The 22,624-nt window shown below is 42.7% G+C and overlaps 1 protein-coding gene across 4 annotated transcripts in view; it reads left to right on the top strand.

Moving 5' to 3' along the window:
- The window catches only part of ERG (v-ets avian erythroblastosis virus E26 oncogene homolog), a 300,545-nt gene extending 283,258 nt beyond the window's left edge, over positions 1 to 17,287 (top strand). For all 4 annotated transcript variants that reach the window (XM_011984157.1, XM_011984160.1, XM_011984158.1 and 1 more), the window contains 4 exons: positions 6,831 to 6,899; positions 7,561 to 7,617; positions 8,237 to 8,284; positions 15,329 to 17,287. In XM_011984157.1, coding sequence (XP_011839547.1) covers positions 6,831 to 6,899; positions 7,561 to 7,617; positions 8,237 to 8,284; positions 15,329 to 15,849 — 695 coding nt within the window. In that variant the 3' untranslated portion in view covers positions 15,850 to 17,287. The remainder of the gene's footprint in view (positions 1 to 6,830; positions 6,900 to 7,560; positions 7,618 to 8,236; positions 8,285 to 15,328) is intronic.
- Positions 17,288 to 22,624: the final 5,337 nt, after the last annotated feature.

Genomic DNA, 22,624 nt, shown 5'->3' with positions numbered 1-22,624 from the left:
AGAATGAATGAGGAAGCTTCTCAGGCTGTTCAAATCCTGACACTGCCCTGGTTACTGCCTAGTGACTTCAGGCTGGCAATTTTCTCTTCTCTAATGTCAGAGAAAAAGTTTGCTGTCTCGCTCCTGGGAAGCATGATAGAAAGGCTTAGCTAAGAGGTACTAAGAGGTAGTAAGTCACCTCTGTCATGTAACAGATTTCACAGGCCATCAAAACATGGGCAGGCCCCAGTGCCTAGAGTCTACCAGACTGGTCCTAAAGAAATCCACCCCATGTATTGCAAGTGGAAAATAGAAATTCACGGTTGACTCACGCTCTACAGATTTTGTAATTCTGTGAGCATTTAAAAAATATTTCCATATATACGTAAAAAAATAAAAACTATTTCCAAAACATTTGGCTGGGGTTTTAAAATTTTTTTTACTTTTTAATTTTGTTTTTGTTTGTTTATGTTAAGACATCTCATAGGTGCCTCTGACTGAGTTGCAAAGCCAGGGGTTGTGAGCTAGTGTAACAAACTGTGTTAAAAGATCACAACACTGGCCAAATCCATGGGCACAACCTGTCCATCAGACAAGCCAGCTGACTGATGCTACCTGGTTAAGACAGTGGGTCCTGGAGCTGCTTTGTTTTCACATTTTAGGACATGGTGGATTTGGAAGGTATGACCCATCCAGGTGGATGGAGAAGAGGGTGGCTGTGAGGATGTTGGTTGGGACTCCCTCTCTGCCCAGCCCAGGGAAGGCAAGGGTGGCAAACCTAGACACCTCCCATGCCGCTCTGATGGTGCTCTTCCATGGGCCCATGATTTGAGCGTGATCTGGGAGACAGCACACTTCCACAGCTCCACTACTAGTCAAGTATGTTTTCGAAACTCAGTTTGTACCTGAAATAACCTGTTTTGACCACTGCCTACTGTGATTATGAGAACCAATACAAATATTGGTATCTGACCTGTAAAGAATTTAAAGCAGACTGAACAAGCCAGAGGACTGTTTACTGTAGGCTCTATTCAGGGGCTTGACCTTGGATATAAGAACTAGTTATACACCTTGGGTCATCCATTGCTAAGCGATCAACCTTAAAGGACTGGTCCTGTGGAGATAAAAGCTGTGAACCTGCAACTGGAGAATGAACGTTGTGATGGCTGAGGGGGAAGAGCTTTTGCCTCACTAACTTTCAGAGCTGCGCGAGTCCCAGAGGGAGGTCACTGGGAATCTGACGATATCCCTGTGGTCAGTGGGTACCTGACTACTTTCAGAAAGGTGATTGTTGACTGTTTCTTTCAAGGTCCTTAGGGATACAGACCCCAAATCCCTGTCTCCTCCACTCTTTCTTTGCTGTGCCGTGATCTTCATTTCCACACCCTTTGTCTAATCCCACATCCCAGGGAACCGAACGCTGGTCAGCGTTATTGTGCTGACCATGAAGCAAGCCAGGCTCCTAGGTGGCAACTCTACTTAGACCAGAATCTGTCTCTTCTCTGCACGGTGGCCATTTCATTATAGAGTCCCTGATAGAGGAGACAGTGGTGTTCAGGGTTTACTGGTTAAATTAGACGGCATTGCACACCCTTTCTGCAGAGACTCCTTCTCCACATGTGTGTTGTCCTGCTGCATCCTCCTTCCCAGCTCTTCCTCACCACCCTTCCCTCCTTCCCTTCCCGCTGTGAGTCACCCATCCCTGGGTTACTGCCCCAATCTCCCTTCCCTTCCCTTCTTCTTTTTTTCTTTTCTTTTTTTTTTTGACGGAGTCTCACTCTGTCACCAGGCTGTAGTGCAGTGGCACAATCTCGGCTCACCGCAGCCTCTGCCTCCTGGGTTCAAGCAGTTCTTCTGCCTCATCCTCCCAAGTAGCTGAGACTATAGGCACATGCCACCAGACCCAGCTAATTTTTGTATTTTTAGTAGAGACAGGGTTTCACCGTGTTGGCCAGGATGGTGTTGATCTCTTGACCTCGTGATCCAACCGCCTCTGCCTCCCAAAGTGCTGGGATTACAGACGTAAGCCACCATGCCCGGCCCCAAATCTACCTTTTATTCTATTCATGGCCCACCTTCCCAAATGAATCATTTATTCCAAAGCCCCCTGACTGCTTCCCTGTCAGGTCAGTCTCACCGCTGCTGTGTCAGGTCAGTCTCCCTGCACAATTGGCCAAGGCTGTTCACTGACCTCACAGGGGACCACATGTGGACATGCCCTGCCACCACCACCACCCGCCATTTGTCCAAACCTCATCCCTTTTCCTTGCATGCCCATACCTAGTGTTTTCCCACATTTTCCTGATTCAAGATTTACTGTCTTTCATGACCCCTTTGTTGAATTAACATTGAGACAGTCTTCTCTACTCTCATAAGTATCAACCCATAGGCATATCATGTTACACTCTGTTGTTTATTATGATTATTATTTTATGATGTTTCACGTGTTTCTTACATTGTTGCAGTTACTGTGACCAGAATCCCTTTCTGTACCTCCTCTGCAAACACCCTTCTATTTTGCTGAATCCACTTCTTTTGGAGCCATAGCCCTTTGAGGTCTCAGGGGAAAAAAGTGGCAAAAACAGATCCACAGAATCTTGCAAGCCCCTGTTAACTACACAGTGCGCCACCCTGCCTGTCCTCTCAGGAGCAGGTCATGCAAAAGCTCAGTTCTACCCCAAGGATGATGTTCTGCAACCCCATCCTTTCCTCTTCCATCCCCATGACAACCCATATATTATGATACGCCTCTAGGGTGTTATCAAAAGAGATTAGAGAGTTAAGCCTGCAAATGCAGCCTTCGCTTCCACTTTGAAGCTGCTGCTCTTCAGGGCTTTCTTGGAATCTTAAATCATTCCTGCATTGGAGCTCACAGCCTGGTGCTTTTCAGCACAGCTAGGCATAGTGAGACAATGCAACTACTGCATAGCGCCTCTCAGTTAGGTGTTATGTGAAGCCTATATCTTAGCAAATGGCTAACGCTGCATTCTTTGCTTCCCCTTAGTTGTTATATAACTACAGGGATCTGCAAACCTAGGCAAGAAGGGAATGCAAAATGTTTCCAAATCTCCATGCCTTTGATATAGAATTTTAAGAAGATCTGGAGGAAAATAGAGGGCGACTTAATTATGTTAAGGTTGACTCAAACTTTTTTTTTTTTTTTTTTTTCATTTCACAGACATTTATAGATTGGTTCTCAGCAGCAGCTCTTGGTCTTCCTAATTTGTGTTCCCCATTAGCATCTAATTTCAAGAGCAGACAAATCTCATCTTTTTCCAGCCCAGCCAGGGAGCCTCCAGAGTTGCTTTGCAGATATGGTGTGGATACTGCAGAATGAGGATGAGCTCTTCCATGATCCACATTCTTGCCCTTTAAAAACTAAAGCGGGTAGGCGGGGGGCGGCAAGAGCTAGAGGTTCCTCCTCAGTGAGTTTGATGAAGGGAGAATGTAAAACTTGGCTGAACTTAGCCCTCCAGGAAAGGGTAGCCAGAACGTTGTATTAATTGATTGATGTCTTCAAAAGGGTGTGGTGGAGGAGGAGTCTCATTCAGAATGAGAAGCTGATCCCAGCTTCCAGGAAATCAACACAGTTGCTCGTGTATAGGGTCAGCACTAGCCGAACTCCCTATTTGTAGCTTCATGCCGTTTTTTATACTGTTGTAATGTAATGTACATCTATGTTCACCCAAGCTGCCTATGCAATGACTTTTACAAAGCTCAGTTTTCAAACACAGTCTCTTACAGATAAAACAGCAGAACCAGTGCCAGAAAGCAACCTTCCCTTACATGGGCACTTCTGCCAAGCGTATGAGTTCATGACCTTGAAGATCAAAGTTAAAGAGAAATGGAGAGGGTGTTGAAATGATCAGCAAAAATTAAATGTAAAATGTATTCTTATTGGAAGTCCAATGCTCTATCATCAATAAAGGACACTTAGCAGAGATACATGGAGGAGTGATTTTTCAAGCAGTCAAGAGCAGAACTACTAAGGCTTTGAGACGGTGTCGCTGCCACAGCAGTCACCCCTGGCTGTCCCTTATCTCAGGGAGCCTGAGTTGAATGTTTCCCAATGTCGTATCCCACGGGGTACTCAGGGCCCACAGCATATAATCGGTAGCTGATAAGGAAGCATTGAACCAGAATGTCATGGGAGAAAACAAAAGCCCGCATATCTTCCATGGCAATATGTTTATGAACATGTTAATCATTGTTCATATAAGTGTCTCAAATACTTGGCTGAAAAGTAAACTCTGTTTGGTGTTAAGTTTTGACTTATTTTCAAGGGAGGATGGGATATGGTTATACACCCTAAGAAGGATTTTGTGAATAAAGAGTTTCAAAATATTTTGGGAGTAGTAGTTAGGCATTTATTTTTTTTCCCAGTCACATTTCATGAGCAATAATTTTCTGTTTAAGGTAGTATCTGACTAACCTACTGATGTCTTCTATCAGTTCCATTAGCATACTTATTCCATGGGTAAAAGCAATCCATCTAGAACTCTTTCAACCATTTTTTAGTTTGTCTTTGCACACTCTAGATAGCATTACTGAAACCATCTGCAGGAAAACAGAGTTCCTGAAAAGAGCAATGGTCTAGAGCAGGCTTTCTCAGACTTCAGTGTGCACCAGAGTCACCCAGAAATGCTGATTCTGAGGCCAGGTGCAGTGGCTCACGCCTCTAATCCCAGCACTTTAGGAGGCCGAGGCAGGTGGATCACGAGGTCGGGGGATCGAGACCATCCTGGCTAACATGGTGAGACCCTGTCTCTACTAAAAATACAAAAAGAAATTAGCCCGGCGTGGTGGCGGGTGCCTGTGGTCCCAGCTGCTCAAGAGGCTGAGGAATGGCGTGAGCCCGGGAGGCAGAGGCTGCAGTGAGCTGAGATTGCGCCAGTGCACTCTGGCCTGGGTGACAGAATGAGACTCCGTCTCAAAAAAAAAAAAAAAAAAAAAAAAAATGCTGATTGTGTTGCAGTAGGTCTGGGGTAAGATTCTGCATTTCTAACAAGTTCTCAGGTATTATTGATGTTGCTGGTCCACAGAACCACCCTTTGAGAAACAGAGATCTAGAACGTATTTCTGTATTATCTTGCTTTTTTTCATTTGGTAAATAGAAGGCCTTAGTTAATGTGCCCTTCTGCTCCTAAATTAGACTAGATGTGTCTAGGACTGCCTCACAAGTAGATTTTTCTTTCTGAGACAATTCGCAAATTGAAACTCTGGCTATCCTTTTTTTTTTTTTTTTGACAAAATGCAACTGACTGAGAACCCATGTGCCGAGTGTTCTCAGAGACTTAAGTTGAAATTCAGTAGTAAATTGTTAGGGGCTGTAGATTTAATTCCTATGTGTAACCCCAACACCAGAAATGTGAAAATCTGAGGAGCTGGGTGGGGAAAGATTTAGGTCCAAAAATGCAAAAATGCCAGCTGAGAGAGAGGAGTGAGTAATAGCAGTTTAAAAAGAAAAATTATCTAATTCTCCAAAGCTCTGAAGGGTAGGATTTCATAGACCACACTAGTAGCAAAGATGCTTGCAGCCAAACAGACCAAATGCATTAAGGAGATTCTGTGTTGAATTTCACGCTGCCTATCATTTCTATTCTCATTGGGGTATGAAAATAGGAAGAGACACATCTTCTGCAACACAGTCAAGTTCTTTGAAGACTGACCCATCAAATTGCTGGTTTTAAACAAAATTAAAATATTTGTTTGAAGAGAAGCTTAAAAACAATTGTGTTGTCCTATCCTCCAAGTGAAATTTTGTACCCATCTCCTGGTGTCTGGCAGCAAAGAACCTGCCGAGATATTTGGCCATGGCCTTCACTTGACCCAGAATGACACATGACATTGAACTGAGACCCAGCAATCCAAGAAGACATAATTTTGAAACAGTTATGTAATAAGATTGCATGTAGAAATAGCCTGAGATATGCTCTCTTAGCAAAAGTATGTATAATAAGTTTCTGGAATATATTTGTGAAACAAACCTGAAATGACGTAGAGCTTTGATAATCATTAATAGGACTCACACTGAGGATGCAGAAGTATAGTTACTAAATTTGCATATGAAAAGTAAATGAAGGTTTATGGGACAAGTGATACTACTTTATAAATACAAACAAATGTTTGGCATGTACTTAAGCTCAGAAGGTCATCATCAGTGTGCTGTGGGAGCAATACTATTTCAGTCCTGTAATTCATTTCATGCAGTTCATTTTAGAGAAATTCTAAATTTATTTAGAACATTGGAAATGGGAGACATTTGCCTACGAAAATCACTAGATCAGATAAGACTGATTTAATATAAATTGATGAGGTTATAAAGGGAAAATGAGAGTTGGCTAAGAGAGGCAACTGGCAAATAAAAAGATAAGGCATTTCCTAGGAGATGCAAGAAGAAAAAGAAGCTGAATGTCATTTGATTGTTTTAGGGGCAGACCTCAAACAAAAATGGGCTGGTTCATCCAAATTGTAGACTGTATTTTGAATGAGTCATGAAGATAATAAAGAGACAGATGTAGATCAGTCCCAGTGGAAGCAGGGTGAACTAGATTGTAAGAAACTTTTATTAGGGTCTTGACTTATGATTGTAGGAAATTAGAAGAGTCACCAAGCTCTGGGAGAATCTGTCAATGAGAATTTTCAGATAAACGGGTGAGAATTTTAGACCACTATAATATATGAAATTTTGATTTGGAAATTAAACTCAAATCTAGTGGGATATTCTTTGGATTACCAGATTTTTTTAGCACACAATTTATTCTAATAAATGCAAAATCAAATAAGAAACCAAAACATCTCTTATAAAAATTACACGATTGATCTTTTAGTCAATTTATTTGTCTTTACAGATTTACCGTATGAGCCTCCCAGGAGATCAGCCTGGACCGGTCATGGCCACCCCACGCCCCAGTCGAAAGGTACAGTGTTGGCTCCCATGGCCCTGAGTTTCATGTCACAGGCAGTTGATGACTGTTGATGGAGTATATAGTAATTTCTGTGGCTAATCTGTGATTTTGCAACACGTGGTGGGTTTGTTCCATTGACAACAGAGTACAATTGATCTTTAACTGCAGTGATTCTTTCTCTATTTGGGTCATCACAAATTTCATAACAAAAATAAAGCAATGATGTAGTGTATTTCAACCTTCAGAAATGCATGTTTCATGGGATGTTTGAGTACACATTAAATAATTGGTGATTTCCTGAATCTTGGCCATGCTTAAAAGTATCCCTGGCTTTACTTTATTTGACTGATGGTTTCCCTTTATGTGTTTATCTTAGACTATGATTTATTGTAATCTATTTGGTAAGCCATCCCAAATTCTCTTTTGTTTTAACTTTTGGAAAAACTGGGAGGTATCCATTTTTTAAATAATTGGAAATGTCCTCTTTTTTTGTTACAATGTTTTTACATTTGGTTTCATTAGAAAGGAAAATTTTTCCTTACCATAAGATGCTTCTGATTTAGACTATTATGTTAATAACTAAATTAACTGATAGAATGATTTTACAACAACATCAAAGACTCATGACCAAATCTGTTATAGCTAATTGCCTTTTGTATTTCTGGATTTTCAGCTGCTCAACCATCTCCTTCCACAGTGCCCAAAACTGAAGACCAGCGTCCTCAGTTAGGTATGTTTCAGGGGCCATCTGAATAAGCATTAGAGAAGATTCAGGCTCAGCAACACGTTTCTAAAATGTATCACTTTTTAGTGGAAGTTAACATGATTTTTTGCCTCTTTTTGACTGCTCCATACATAAGATAGGGCCCTAGTCACCAGCCTACTCACGCGAGGTGACTTGAGATGGTGCTAAAACACATCCCCAACTATGCAATAAATATAGAAAAAAACATTCTACTTGCACACAGGCTGCTGCTTTGTGATCCATTATTTTTTTTTAATTTTACTTTCCATGCCCGAACAACACAGCCTGCGCAGCCCTGGATTGATGGGGCTTGGCACATGTTTGCCCTCTTTATGTCATTGGTTGGTGTGAGCCCTGAGCTACGTGTCGGGATCCTGGGATGGAATCCAAGCCCTGCCACCAACTAGGAGTCCCCTAGCAAGACATCTGAGATGCTGTGTGACATCTTCTCTCATAGAAGAGGTGGAGGCAGTTGATTTGGAGTTGGGGGACATTTTCAGCTCTGAAATCTGAAAACACAATTGAGTCAGGCATTACGTGTGAAGTCACATCATACTATGTCACAACTATGTCTAGGATTTGACTTTGTTTCTTTTTGTTGTAGATCCTTATCAGATTCTTGGACCAACAAGTAGCCGCCTTGCAAATCCAGGTGAGAAACTGCTGATGACTTTCTTCTTACAAAGTTACCTTTTTGGCAGTGGCTATTTTGAAAAGTAAATTGGTATTGGTGAGAAATTCCTTCGACTGAACAAATTTTAGTTTTAGGTCTCACTGAATTATTTGCCTTAATGGAAAAATGGGTCGGGTTATAAATTAGGATTTCAGCTTCAGCAAAGAACATTATAACCTAATCCAAGCTGTAATAGTTTTTTAGGGCTGCTGTAACAAAGCACCATGGATTAGGTGGCTTAAACAACAACAATTTATTGTCTCACAGTTCTGGAGGCTGGAAGTCTGAAATCAGAGTGTCCCAATAGTAGGTTTCATTCCTTCTGAGGGCTGTGAGGGAGGGATCTGTCCTGGGGACTCTCCCTGTCTTACAGATAGCCATCATCTCCTCGTGTCTCTTCTCATCATCATCTCTCTGTGTGTGTCAGTCGCTGTGTCCAAATGTCTCTTTTGCATAAGGATGTCGGTCAGATTGGAATACCCACCCTGTAACCTTACTGTAACTTGATTACCTTATTTAGGATCTTATCTCCATAAAAAGGTTACATTCTCAGATACTGCGGGTTAAGATTTCAACATAGGGAATTGAGGGAACACAATTCAACCCATTATACAAGCAGATAAAATAACTAGTATTTTTTAAAAGAGAGCCTTAATACAACCACAAGACTTCAAATTCAGGCTCATCTTCGATGGTCTGTTTCTGAACTTCAGTGCTACAAGAAAGAGCAGATTCTTAATTAGCCCATTTGTAACCAGTGCATTGCCAAGGTTTGTCACCTGTCCTAGTGTTTCAGTGCCAACTACATAGTTTAATTTGTTTGTATTCAGATCAGAACCAGCTGTGCTGGCACCAACTTCAGAAATTCGTAGCCTATGCTGCATATTCCCAACTGCAAATTCAAATGCCAAGATGTTACAGGTATATTGCAAGCAAAGATGGAATTATATTTCCTAAATGATGAGGCCAAAATAAGGTTGGAAATGGAATAATTCAGATTTAATCAGTATACATCCCCGCAAGAGAATCTACACATTGAAAACATGAAACGTTATCATTTTTGAGCATCTGTATTTTTGATGTTAAATTTTGGTTAATGTTAATGAATTCAATGAAATTTTTTTACAGCTGAAAATCTAAAGAAAACTAGTTAGCCTGGGGCCTAGACTAGGTGCTCAATAATTATTTGTTGCATACATGAAAGGCAAGGATAACGAGATATAGTCCTTTAGCTCAGGGAGCTTTCGGTCGCTGGAGAGATGGACACAGGGAGTTACAACATTGTCCCAAACACAGAGCCACCGGCCCTTTTTGCTCATGCTGGCTTTCATCTAGTAGCCCAGGCTCCTGAGGCTGTGGTCTCTTCTCAGCCTTCTACTCAGCTTTTCATTTGCAACTCTGCCATATAACCATTCAAATACAAATAATCACTATGTTTTGAGATGATTATTATCAGTCATGCTTCAGGAAGACTGATCTGGCAGCAATGTTAGGATAGATTAGAAAAAAGAAAATGACGGAAGCTGAAACACTCTGGGAATGTTAATACAATCATGTGAAATAACAATCAAACAGCTCCCACCCCGCAGAATGCCCCCGATAGAATGTCTGTGGTCCCTTCTGTGCCTCATGGCAGCCCTGGGAGGTTACTATCTCCATCCTACAGGAGAGGAATTAGAAGTCCAGAGAAGTTAAGTAACTTTTCCTGTGTCACACAGCCAATGATAAGGGAGGTCAGATTTGTAACCTAACTCTGTCTACAAAGTCTGCTTTTGTTTTCTTGCCCTACTCTGCCGCTGACTAAGTATGAAGGGAAGAGGAGGTCTTACAAAATGCAGACTGTGAGAATAGAAAGCAAGGATTTCCTTTCAGGGTAATAACTGCTTAGGTGCAGGCGATGAATCTGAGGTCGGGAAGGAAGAGGAGGAAAGAGTCAAGCTGCACCAAAGAAGACTAAACTGGCCTTTGCACTAACACATTGGCCAAATGAAATATATATGTCCATGACCACATTGTCACAGCCCAAAGGTACTGCTTGGCTTGTTTGTAGAACAGGGCCAGAGTCACTTGCTCCTAAGCAGAGTGCCAATTCTCACAAGGGAACACCGCACCTGCCCTGGGCCCAGCAGCCTGGGGATGCCCTTTGTAGATAGAGGGTCCTGAGGTCAGAGCAGGGAGACTGGAAACTCATCACAGGCCTGGGGAAACAGGACTGCGCTTCATACCATTAAGACTCTTTTTAATGGGCCTGGAGAAAATGGCAACATCCTACCTTTGATTTGCAGCCAAGTGACTTTAAGATAAAGGTTTATTTCATTTAGTTTATGATGAATGCGACTTTCTCTCCATCTGTCCTTAGGTTTGTGTCTGTTGTGCTCGTGTGAATTGTTCCCCTGAAACCAGAATGTCGTTTATCTTTGTATTAATTAGAATGCTTCTTCCTGTTTGATTCTATTTTTCTATTCTCTGATAAATAAATCCTTCATCACTTACAAATTGCTGTCTTTGCTTTTCATACAATACAAATTCCTTTTCCTCATTTTAAGTGGAAAGATTGCATCATATAGTATGAATGCACAAGATGATGTCATCATCCCAGCATCTCTATCCCAAATATTCATTTGATGTGCACTTTGGACATCACTTCTCCTGCTGAGAACAGTGTGTCCCTGCATTCTGGTATCATGGATCGGTCATAAGCAACACAGCTCCTTTACGTGCCATCAGAGCAGCTGAGAATCTAACATGGTTCCTCTAATGAAAGAGCTTTGTTGGGTTATGTTCAGAGGCTCCCTTGATGCTAACTGAACACTCTTCAGTGGTGCACATGAAAATGCATCCTGCCTCTTGCAGAACGACAGACCAGGTTAGGGATGTTTTGGCATTTGTTAGGAGGTGGGAGTGTGCAGTCTTCCAGTGGGAGCCCCCCAGGGAGGCGACAACATGGAAAGGACCTGGGGAGGCTGCAGAGGTGTGCATAAACCAGGCCTGAAAGCAAGTTTGCGCAGTGATTAAGCATGGCAGCCTAGGGTCTGGATTTCAACCCTTGCCAGCGCTGAGAAAAATACGTCAGTCTACCTCTCTAACCTCCAATTTCCTCACTTCTCCAGTGGGCTAATCACATGATTCCTGTGGGGATTAAATAAATCAACACATGTAAAGCATTTAGAATGGTGCATGGCACACAGTAAGCCTTCAGAGGATATCAGTCAGCCCAAGAACAGCACCTTTTCAAGTTTCTTCATGGTTCAAAAGGCCAATTGAACAGTATTTCTCTTTCTTTGGGCATTTCCTGGCTATAGGAAAGGAGTGTTATCTTTCCTTAAACTCAGTTTCAGCCCAAAGAAATGATGACAAGACCATTCATGTACTGAGTTCATCCTTACCATGATCTTGCAAGATAGTACTGTTACCATCATGCCCACTTTACAGATGAGGATACTGAGGCAGAGACAGCTGGGAGAGTTGCCAAAGTTCCCACAAAGGGCAGAGGCAGGATTCAACTGAGGCAGTGGCAACTCCAAAGTTGGTACTCCCTGCCACCATGCTTTTCTGCCCCTCCAGTAAGTGATGCCTGAGCCTCACTGAGCCTCGGGGCAGAGACTTCCATTCAGGACACACCTGCTGCCTTGCAGAGGGTCCAGGCCATGCACGTGGGATCTTCTGCACCACCCCTGGCTTCTAGAGAAAGTGGCCTCAAACCACTGCCACCGTGGAACTGGCGGGGCCCCTCACGACTGTATTTACTGCCCGTGTTCATCAGCTGACGGCTGCGGGGCTTTGCAGCAGGCTGCTGTTTCCACCAGACGCACAGCTGCTGAGTCACTCTGCAGCTCTCTGCTTTGCTCTGTGGTTTGTAAACCGTTTCGGGTTTCTTTTTTTTTTTTTTTTTTTTGGCCCATTTTTGCTCAGTCTGTATGCCTTTGCTACCCTGTTTCTCTCCCTTTCTTTTAACAGTATTAGGAGATTTCTTTCCTCTGTAAAATTAAAGGAGTGCCTTCTGTCTTCTTAAAAGCCACAGCCACTCCCTTTCATCCACAGGGTTCTCCGTAGGTGGGCAGTGCTGCTTGCCACTGTTTTTTACCCCCAAATCTGTTTCATTTTGGTAATTACCCTAAGAAAAAACTAGTTGCTCCTTACTGACATTGCAAGGATGTTATTAAGATAGAGTAAAACAAAAATAGATCTGAAGGGTTTACTTTTCTTGGGTGATGCTACTCAGTGAAAGCTCTTGTCTTTCAAGAGCTTCTCTTTGTAAACCCTGGTTTGGCCCATGAGTGACCGGAGCCACTTTTAGGCTTTCCTTAACCCTAAGCATTCTTGTTTTGAAATCTCTATATTCTAAAATGCACCTCATCACACATTAAATGTTATTGTTTTGGAAGTAAAATAAGAATTTAAAAATTGCTCTTAAAATTTTATGACTGAGAATAACTCCTTTACCATTGACAATTTTTTAACAACCATTGTTCATTTTTGAGAATTCTTGTGGTGAGAACATTTGTTCTACACACTGCAAAATGCAGTGAATTTCGTTACAAATATTAAATTTAACAGTTAATGAGTTTGACATAATGTTACATTTTCTACCATTTACTTAAACATTCATTGATTTTGCATTTCCAGGTTTCTTTCAAGGTTTGAAAGCTGATGAATTTTGCTTACAGGTCTCTTCTTTCTATAGACCCTCCCTGGAAATGCTCACAGTCCTGAGCCCTGTGTCTTTATGGCTAATGGGTAAAATAGTCAAGTGAGAAACTAGCTCATCTATCCTTTGGGCATTGAGTTTGCTGCCACGAATTTAGGTCCCCTGCTTTCTAACTCTTCAGAAATAGGAGAGACGTGAGATCACTTTTGTCCACTGGTTCTGTCCTACACACATTTATAAAAGAAGTGGGTGAGGGAAAAATTGCTAAGAGGCAGTGCCAAGGTTTGAGTCGATTCCAAGTGTGATTTCGGCAGGTCTGTGGAGTTGCTTTCTCTATGGGAGAAAGTTGACGCTGAATATTTATTTTCAAACAACCGTATGTGTTTATATTGAAGCATCTGTGAAGACTGTTAAATCAAAAATCCATGCCTTTTCCTATTCCCAGGTCATCTATGGAATTTTTTTCAAGTTGTAATTTTTTGGTTACAATATATATACTAAGACCATATGGTTTTCTCATACCATTCTTTGTGTTTTCTAAACGCATATTAATGAAATGTTGCAGGCAACGAAACTTGATTGGGAACAGTGTGTATATGTGGTTCTGAAAAAGCAAAGGCTTCCACTGCAATGAGCTACAAGCTGTTAATACATTTCAAATGTGCTGCTAGACTGAAAATGAGCACTTTCCAGAACAGATTCAGAAAAAGCTGACCTTTCTCACAGTGCTATTGTATGGATAAATTCACAAATATATCCATTTCCATGTAGCCAACATGCAAAGAAGGGTTTATGAGTTGGGCGATATATAGAGGAGGCTAGCAAGGATTTAGAAGAAAACGATCTTAAAGTTGATTTTTACATTATGTTAATTCCCTGAGTAGATGTCAGTTAAAGTTACTTTAATCATTTTATCACATTGAATGATATTACTTACGATATAATAAAAGGTAATCTTTTGGTAATAAGTCTAAGGCAGTGCTATAACTGGAGTTCAGGAGGAAGGACCCACCTCCCATCCATTCTTACGCTTATGAAATATGCTCAGCAGAGCTTAGCCTCTCTCGGTACTGATACTATTGTCAATATTTACATGCTGCTGTCTTCTAGGGAGCCATAAATTATCTTCAAGTATTGTGACATAGCAGCTAGCTGTGCCTAGATTTTTCTTTGAATTTCATTAAACAAAGCCATATCTATATGCTCTCAGTGAAATCAAGAAAATTCTGACTTTGTCCACCCAGCTAAATGTGATCTCTTTGACAAAGGAAGAGTCTCATTCAGCTTCCCAAGGGGACTTGCAATCACTCATTGTTGGGTTTTTTCTTCTGGAAATGCCGCTTGACACAATTGGCATTGCAGGGCACAGGCAACGCATTGGTTTCCGTTACGATGCCCTTGCCCAAATACTGGAACTGGGTGATCGGGTTTGAAAAAGAGCCAGCTTTTTTTTTTTTTTTTCCTAAACTTCCTCATTTTGAGTGGGTTAATTCTGTTCTAGGAAAAGTTTTGACAGAATTGCTTTCTGAGCGCCAGCAAAATGTTATGTTAGAAATAATGATGTTTACTTCCATTCTCAATTTTTTTCCATAAACTTTTAGAAGTTCATTTCCTAAATCTAACTTTTATTATCTTACTTGACCCAGCCAATATAAATGGCATTAAGTCATTATTGCCATCCACATAACAGTACTTTTCTGCTTCACAAAATAGGGGGAAAAAATACAGCTCTTTCATCCTCTAAACACCAGGTTGATCTGGCTGTTCTTTTAAGGAAGTCAGAAATGGATGGAACCAGCCTGAACTCTGCCCCATATGAGTTCCCTGCATTCCATCTAGGTCTTGAATCTGTTAGACCATCATCCTGGCTCGGGTTCCCTAGATGCAGAGCTTGGGGTAAGGATGCTTGTGCAGGTGAATGATTAACGGCATGTTCTCAGGAGAGAGAGAATGGGAAGAAGCACAGGGCAGGTGCAGCGCTAAGGAAGTTTCTGGCCTCCTCCAAGCCTCCTTGCAGCTGGACGCTGTTTCAGCCCAATCCCACAGGAGCCCTGGAGCCTGAATAGCGTCATGGAGTTGGTCTTTCCTTGAGGCAAGGGGGCCGGCCTATGTTACCTTGTTCAGTCCACCAACTGTGGGATACCTGGGGTTGGGTGAGGCGGCGGCTCTGTTAAGGCAAGGGCAGTTCTCTGGAGAAATGGGTGGCCATGGAATGGGAGCAGTCCTCACCCCTGCAGCTGAGGGATGGACGGACAGGCCTGGTGAAGGGAATGTGGGCGACACACCAATAGCACCTCCTTCCCTCATCACAAAGGGCCTCTTTCCCCTGGAACCTGTGCTCACTGGAGTTTTCCTTCCTCTCCTGATCTCATTAGGCAGTGGCCAGATCCAGCTTTGGCAGTTCCTCCTGGAGCTCCTGTCGGACAGCTCCAACTCCAGCTGCATCACCTGGGAAGGCACCAACGGGGAGTTCAAGATGACGGATCCCGACGAGGTGGCCCGGCGCTGGGGAGAGCGGAAGAGCAAACCCAATATGAACTACGATAAGCTCAGCCGCGCCCTCCGTTACTACTATGACAAGAACATCATGACCAAGGTCCACGGGAAGCGCTACGCCTACAAGTTCGACTTCCACGGGATCGCCCAGGCCCTCCAGCCCCACCCCCCGGAGTCATCTCTGTACAAGTACCCCTCAGACCTCCCGTACATGGGCTCCTATCACGCCCACCCGCAGAAGATGAACTTTGTGGCACCCCACCCTCCAGCCCTCCCCGTGACATCTTCCAGTTTTTTTGCTGCCCCAAACCCATACTGGAATTCACCAACTGGGGGTATATACCCTAACACTAGGCTCCCCACCAGCCATATGCCTTCTCATCTGGGCACTTACTACTAAACACCTGATGGAGGCCTTTCCCATCAGCGTGCATTCACCAGCCCATCACCACAAGCTCTATCGGAGAACATGAATCAAAAGTGCCTCAAGAGGAATGAAAAAAGCTTTACTGGGGCTGGGGAAGGAAGCCGGGGAAGAGATCCAAAGACTCTTGGGAGGGAGTTACTGAAGTCTTACTACAGAAATGAGGAGGATGCTAAAAATGTCACAAATACGGACATATCATCTGTGGACTGACCTTGTAAAAGACAGTGTATGTAGAAGCATGAAGTCTTAAGGACAAAATGCCAAAGAAAGTGGTCTTAAGAAATGTATAAACTTTAGAGTAGAGTTTGGAATCCCACTAATGCAAACTGGGATGAAACTAAAGCAATAGAAACAACACAGTTTTGACCTAACATACCGTTTATAATGCCATTTTAAGGAAAACTACCTGTATTTAAAAATAGAAACATATCAAAAACAAGAGAAAAGACACGAGAGAGACTGTGGCCCATCAACAGACATTGATACGCAACTGCACGGCATGTGCTGTTTTGGTTGAAATCAAATACATTCCGTCTGATGGACAGCTGTCAGCTTTCTCAAACTGTGAAGATGACCCAAAGTTTCCAACTCCTTTACAGTATTACCGGGACTGTGAACTAAAGGTGGGACTGAGGATGTGTATAGAGTGAGCGTGTGACCGTAGACAGAGGGGTGAAGGAGGAGGAGGAGGAGGCAGAGAAGGAGGAGACCAGGGCTGGGAAAGAAACTTCTCAAGCAATGAAGACTGGACTCAGGACATTTGGGGACTGTGTACAATGAGTTACGGAGACTTGAGGGTTCATGCAGTCAGTGTTATACCAAACCCAGTGTTAGGAGAAAGGACACAGCATAATGGAGAAAGGGGAAGTAGTAGAATTCAGAAACAAAAATGTGCATCTCTTTCTTTGTTTGTCAAATGAAAATTTTAACTGGAATTGTCTGATATTTAAGAGAAACATTCAGGACCTCATCTTTATGTGGGGGCTTTCTTCTCCACAGGGTCAGGTAAGAGATGGCCTTCCTGGCTGCCACAGTCAGAAATCACGCAGGCATTTTGGGTAGGCGGCCTCCAGTTTTCCTTTGAGTCGCGAACGCTGTGCGTTTGTCAGAATGAAGTATACAAGTCAATGTTTTTCCCCCCCTTTTTATATAATAATTATATAACTTATGCATTTATACACTACGAGTTGATCTCGGCCAGCCAAAGACACACGACAAAAGAGACAATCAATGATATAATGTGGCCTTGAATTTTAACTCTGTATGCTTAATGTTTACAATATGAAGTTATTAGTTCTTAGAATGCAGAATGTATGTAATAAAATAAGCTTGGCCTAGCATGGCAAATCAGATTTATACAGGAGTCTGCATTTGCACTTTTTTTAGTGACTAAAGTTGCTTAATGAAAACATGTGCTGGATGTTGTGGATTTTGTGTTATAATTTTACTTTGTCCAGGAACTTGTGCAAGGGAGAGTCAAGCAAACAGGATGTTTGGTACCCAGACGGTGTCAGCCTCTGCAGGTCCTTCTTTCACCCTCATCTCTCTTATTTCTAGCCCCTTTTGGAACAGAAGGACCCCAGGTTCCACATCGGAGCCTCCATATTTATGCCTGGAATGGAAAGAGGCCTAGGAAGCTGGGGTTGTCATTGAGAAATTCTAGTTCAGCACCTGGTCACAAATCACCCTTAATTCCTGCTGTGATTAAAAAACATTTGTTGAATGGTGAACAAGCTACCGCTCATAATGCAAACTGTATTATTACTGGTAAATAAAGTGTCATGGATAGCTGTGATTTCTCACTTTACCGAAACAAGGGACAACTTCTAGATTTGCCATGCGGTTTCTCTTTCAGGAGATCTCACTTAGGTAGACAGCTTTAATCTTGCTACATCAGTTACCTGGGCGCTGTGGCTTGGGATTTACGAGTCCTGAACCTGATACGCTGGCTATCCCTTGAAGACAGTGTTTATTTCTATAATCTAGAGCCAGTTTCCCTGGGCATCTTTTCTTTGCCTCACAAATGCTGCCAACCTTAGTCCAGGTGAAGGCAACTCAAAGGTGAAAATACAAGGTGACCGTGCGAAGGCGCTAGCCTAAACATCTTAGCTGAATCGGTTTCTGAATTGGCCCTTTTCATAGCTATTTCAGGGCCTGTTTTTTCACGTTGTAATCCTTTTGCTATGATTATGTGAAGTTGCCAAACCTCTGTGCTGTGGATGTTTTGGCAGTGGGCTTTGAAGTCGGCAGGATACGATTACCAACGCTCCCGACACACCGTGTCATTTGGATTAGACAGAGCCCAACCATCCATCATTTTGCAGCAGCCTGGGAAGGCCCACAAAGTGCCTGTATCTCCTTAGGGAAAATAAATAAATACAATCATGAAAGCTGGCAGTTAGGCTGACCCAAACTGTGCTAATGGAAAAGATCAGTCATTTTTATTTTGGAATGCAAAGTCAAGACACACCTATATTCTGCATAGAAATACACATTTACTTGGATAATCACTCAGTTCTCTCTTTCAAGACTGTCTCATGAGCAAGATCATAAAAACAAGACATGATTATCATATTCAATTTTAACAGATGTTTTCCGTTAGATCCCTCAACCCTCCACCCCCAATCCAGGTTATTAGCAAGTCTTATGAGCAACTGGGATAATGTTGGATAACATGATAATACTGAGTTCCTTCAAATACATAATTCTTAAATTGTTTCAAAATGGCATTAATTCTCTGTTCCTGTTGTAATCTAATTCCAAAACACCCTCCAGGTCATATTCATAATTGCATGAACCTTTTCTCTCTGTTTCTCCCTGTCTCTTGGCTTGCCCTGATGTATACTCAGACTCCTGTACAATCAGACTTCTGTACAATCAGACTCCTGTACAGTCAGACTCCTGCTGGCAAGGGATTTGTCTTCTTTTCTTGTCTTAATTGTCTTTCGGGCCTTGTATGTGGTAAAATCGCCAAATCACAGTCGAGACTTTATTTTTGTTCCTAGTTTGATGCCCTTATGTCCCGGAGGGGTTCACAAACTGCTTTGTCAGGACTGCTGCAGTTAGAAGGCTCACTGCTCCTCCTAAGCCCTCTGCACAGAGGTAGCACCTGCAGCCCAGGAGCAGGAGCCCGAGGAGCTGCCCTCTGACAGCAGGTGCAGCCGAGATGGCTACAGCTCGGGAGCTGGGAAGGTGATGGGGGGCACAGGGAAAGCACAGGTGTTCTGCAGTGCTGCAAAGTGACCCACTGCCTGGAGAAAGAGAAGAAAATATACTTTTTTAAAGCTGGTTTAATTAGCCTCTCATTACTTCATTCAAATAAAGTCATGAGGAGACTAATTAGAGAATAAAAATTACTTTGGACTATTCAAAAATACATCAAATTCTGTGCCTTCTCTTTATCTTAACCTTGATTTAAAGAAATCTTGTTGACTCACACCTGTAATCCCAACACTTTGAAGGGCGGAGGCGGGCGGATCGCGTGAGCCCGGGAGCTCAGGACCAGCCTGGGCAACATAACAGTACCCAGTCTCTACAAAAAAATTAATAAATACAAAAATTAGCTGGGCATGGTGGTGCACAACTGCAGTCCCAGGAGTTCAAGGCTGCAGTGAGCTGTGACCACACCACTAGCCTGGGTGACAGAGTGAAACCCTGATTCAAAAATAAAATAAATTTTTAACAAAGCAGCCCAGATTAATGCTATACAGAAACAACTAGATAAACTTTTCTAACTTGTAATTTTAAACTCACTTTACCGAGTAAAACATAATTATTTTCTCACAAAAAAATGTTAAACTATTATTCTGTTGGAGAAAGTCATAATGTTACCTGATTATAATTTGCGCTAGAAGATGTGAATTACAAACTTCTGCAGGAAGCATGTTACATGTAGAAACTTTATGGAAAAAAGAAATGGTTTTTTCATGTTCTATAGCCACACAGCATGTTTCCTAAAGAAGATAATACAGAAATAGTAGGTAGCCAGAATTTCATCCTGACGGGACTTCATAAAACAGTCTGGAGATATTACAAGGTTGTGACTGATTGAATAAGCACAGCCAAAGAGTACTAATTAAAAAATGGATACTCATCTAGAAGGGAGGTCGCAGGATTAAACCCCAGGCTGCCGCCCTTGAACTGACTTGGTCATACTTTACTCAGATGAGGATACAGAGGATATCCTGATCACAGCTCCAAATGCCATGGGGCTGAGATGACAATAGGTTATGGGACACCTCCAGGATGCCAAAGAACAGGTTAAGGTGATGGGTTAGATCTTGAAGGTGTTAGGACCTCCATCCAGTCCTCTCCAAAACACCTGGGGGTTTGATGGAGCAGCAGCACGTGTGAAAAGGACTTCAGCGTTTTGGAGATGACAGCAATGAGATGTAGAATAGCAGCTTTTAATGAGCCATGACTAGGTCAGGTGCTGTATATACACTGCCTCATTACTCCTTCCAGCTGTCCCCATGGTACACTTTAAAAAAAATGTCTTGACAGATTGAACAATTTGCCCAGCTCTCCAAGGTAAGAGGTGGAACAAATGCTTGTGCCAGGGCTAGCTAATGCCAAAAGTTTTTTTTAAATCTTAAGCTATTTTGCCTCATATGAACAGAAAATTAAACAGGAAGGTGACATGACTGCCCAATCTTAGGCTGCATTTTCTGAAACAGGTCACAAATGAGGACTTATTTGTTACACATTAAACAGACTGCAATATCAATTGTGGGCCTACACTTAAAGAGTGACATAGGACAGTTAGTGCAAGTTCAGTGGGGAGAGACAAGGGGAATGAGAGAACCCAGGACCATGTCTAGGAGGGGCTGTCAGTGTCTCTGCTGGGAGTGGGATTACCCTTATCACCCATTGATTCAGGACCCAGCACAGTGCCTAGCAATATCAAGCTGTCAGAAAACGTTTGCAGCTACATATGCGTGAACGAACATCCAGAAAGGTAACATCTGGACTAAAGGTGGGCTCAGCAGGGATGTCCACTGGCCAAATTCAAGACAGAGCTTTTTAACAGTTGGAGGAGCTCCAGATGGAATGGTCAGTCTTTGTCCAGGAGTTCCTGGATATGGGGTGTGCTTATTTAACAACAATGTAACTATTTGCCAGGTGTTTGGCAGCACATGGACTACATGGCCATTTAGGTCATCTTCGGTCCTGTGCAACTTGGGTTCTGTGAAATATTAAGTGTTGTCTATAAACACATACATAGAAAGTCAGGGGTGAGAGTCTGAAATCAATGATGGCTTAGTAGCCTCACTCTTGATCAGTGCCAGTTTGTCCTAAGAGTCAGCAGTACGTTAGGGCTTTAGACGTTACAGAGGCAGTGGAATCACCCCAAATTGAATTATATTGTGGCTCTGTGTCTCTAAATTGACTGGAGCACAGTCTGCTTGGAGATGAAAATACATCCTATTTTCTCGGCATTGCAGGGCCCAGGTGAATGGTGAGAAGCAGCCAACTGATGGGATAAATGAACTTTGCTTCCATGTTTTCTCACGTATGAGGAAGACCACCCCCTACAGCATACTTGCATAAATACATGTCCTCAGTGTGGTTGGTCACAGCCTGCTCAGTATTAGATATGCATCAGCTGAGTGTCAGTCTGCCTCAGGGGCCCTCAATCCCACTCCAGACTAACGATTTCCACCTCCAAGTAGTCATGGGAGGCCAGGAGCCAGGGCTGATTTCCATTTGCACTCATGAGGTTGAGGCTAAGGAAGGGGTGGGGTGTAAACAAAATGTACAAGAAAGAATTTGGTGTAGAAATCATGAACCATTCTGTAAAGTCTCTTAACTGGATAAGCCAGGATGTATCAAGATGTTAACAACTTTTTATTTTAAGTAAGTTCTCTTATTAATTTTTGGTTTTTTTACTTGGCAAGAATATAACTGAAACTTGTTTGAAAGGTTTGGAGGTGGGTGGATGTATAACTTGCCCAACCTTTTTAAATTAAGAGTGAAGAGAAAGGAAAAGGCTAGCTGTCCTAATCTTTTCTATGGCATCAGGGCAATGGTTTCTAAGCTGTCTCATCAGAATTGGCAGCAGGCTGCTGGCAGGAGGGGGAGGCTGGCATTCCAGTTCTAAGTAATTCCAGATATTAAGCTTTCGGGTCCAGAGAGGAGCCTCCCAGTGGATATCATTTTCTCCTTTAAACAATAATACTAATTGCTACTACTTTTGATAATAATAATAGCTTAGTGCCAAACAATGTGCATACACTATCTTTTTCATTTAACTTGCACAATAACACTTTGAGATAGTTTTATCCATATTCTACAGATGTGAAATGGAGGCTTTGAGAGGTTAAACCATGTTATAAATCACTCTAAGTCACAGGAAAATCTTACAACTTTCAGGATTTGAAATTGGAATGGCCTTCCTAAGCCATCGCTTGGACAGCCTTCAGGGCATGTCAAATGGAGTGCCCTCTCCTTATCTAGCTATGCTGGGCAGCAGCCCGGTTGTTGGTAGTTATCAGACAGGAAGCAAACCGCACCCCTCCCATTTCCCTGCTGCGCCCTTTGGTTTTAGGGCGGGAGTGCTGCTTGCTGGGGATGCAGGCGGACTCCAGTCCGCTTTGATGGAGAACACAGGATACGTGCTGCAGGTGCTCTTCTGGGCCAAGTCCCAACTGCTGGGCCATAACCTGGGGGAGGCGAGTGGGACTAGGCCCCATGGCTGTGAAGAGACCCACCATACAGCGGCCTCAGGGTTGGGTTTTCTACTTCCATC

This window comes from Mandrillus leucophaeus, unplaced genomic scaffold (genome assembly GCF_000951045.1).
Source record: "Mandrillus leucophaeus isolate KB7577 unplaced genomic scaffold, Mleu.le_1.0 Scaffold262, whole genome shotgun sequence".
Classification (NCBI taxonomy): Eukaryota; Metazoa; Chordata; class Mammalia; order Primates; family Cercopithecidae; genus Mandrillus; species Mandrillus leucophaeus.
Note: the sequence above shows the minus strand (reverse complement) of the source record. Positions and strands in the feature narration are given on the sequence as shown.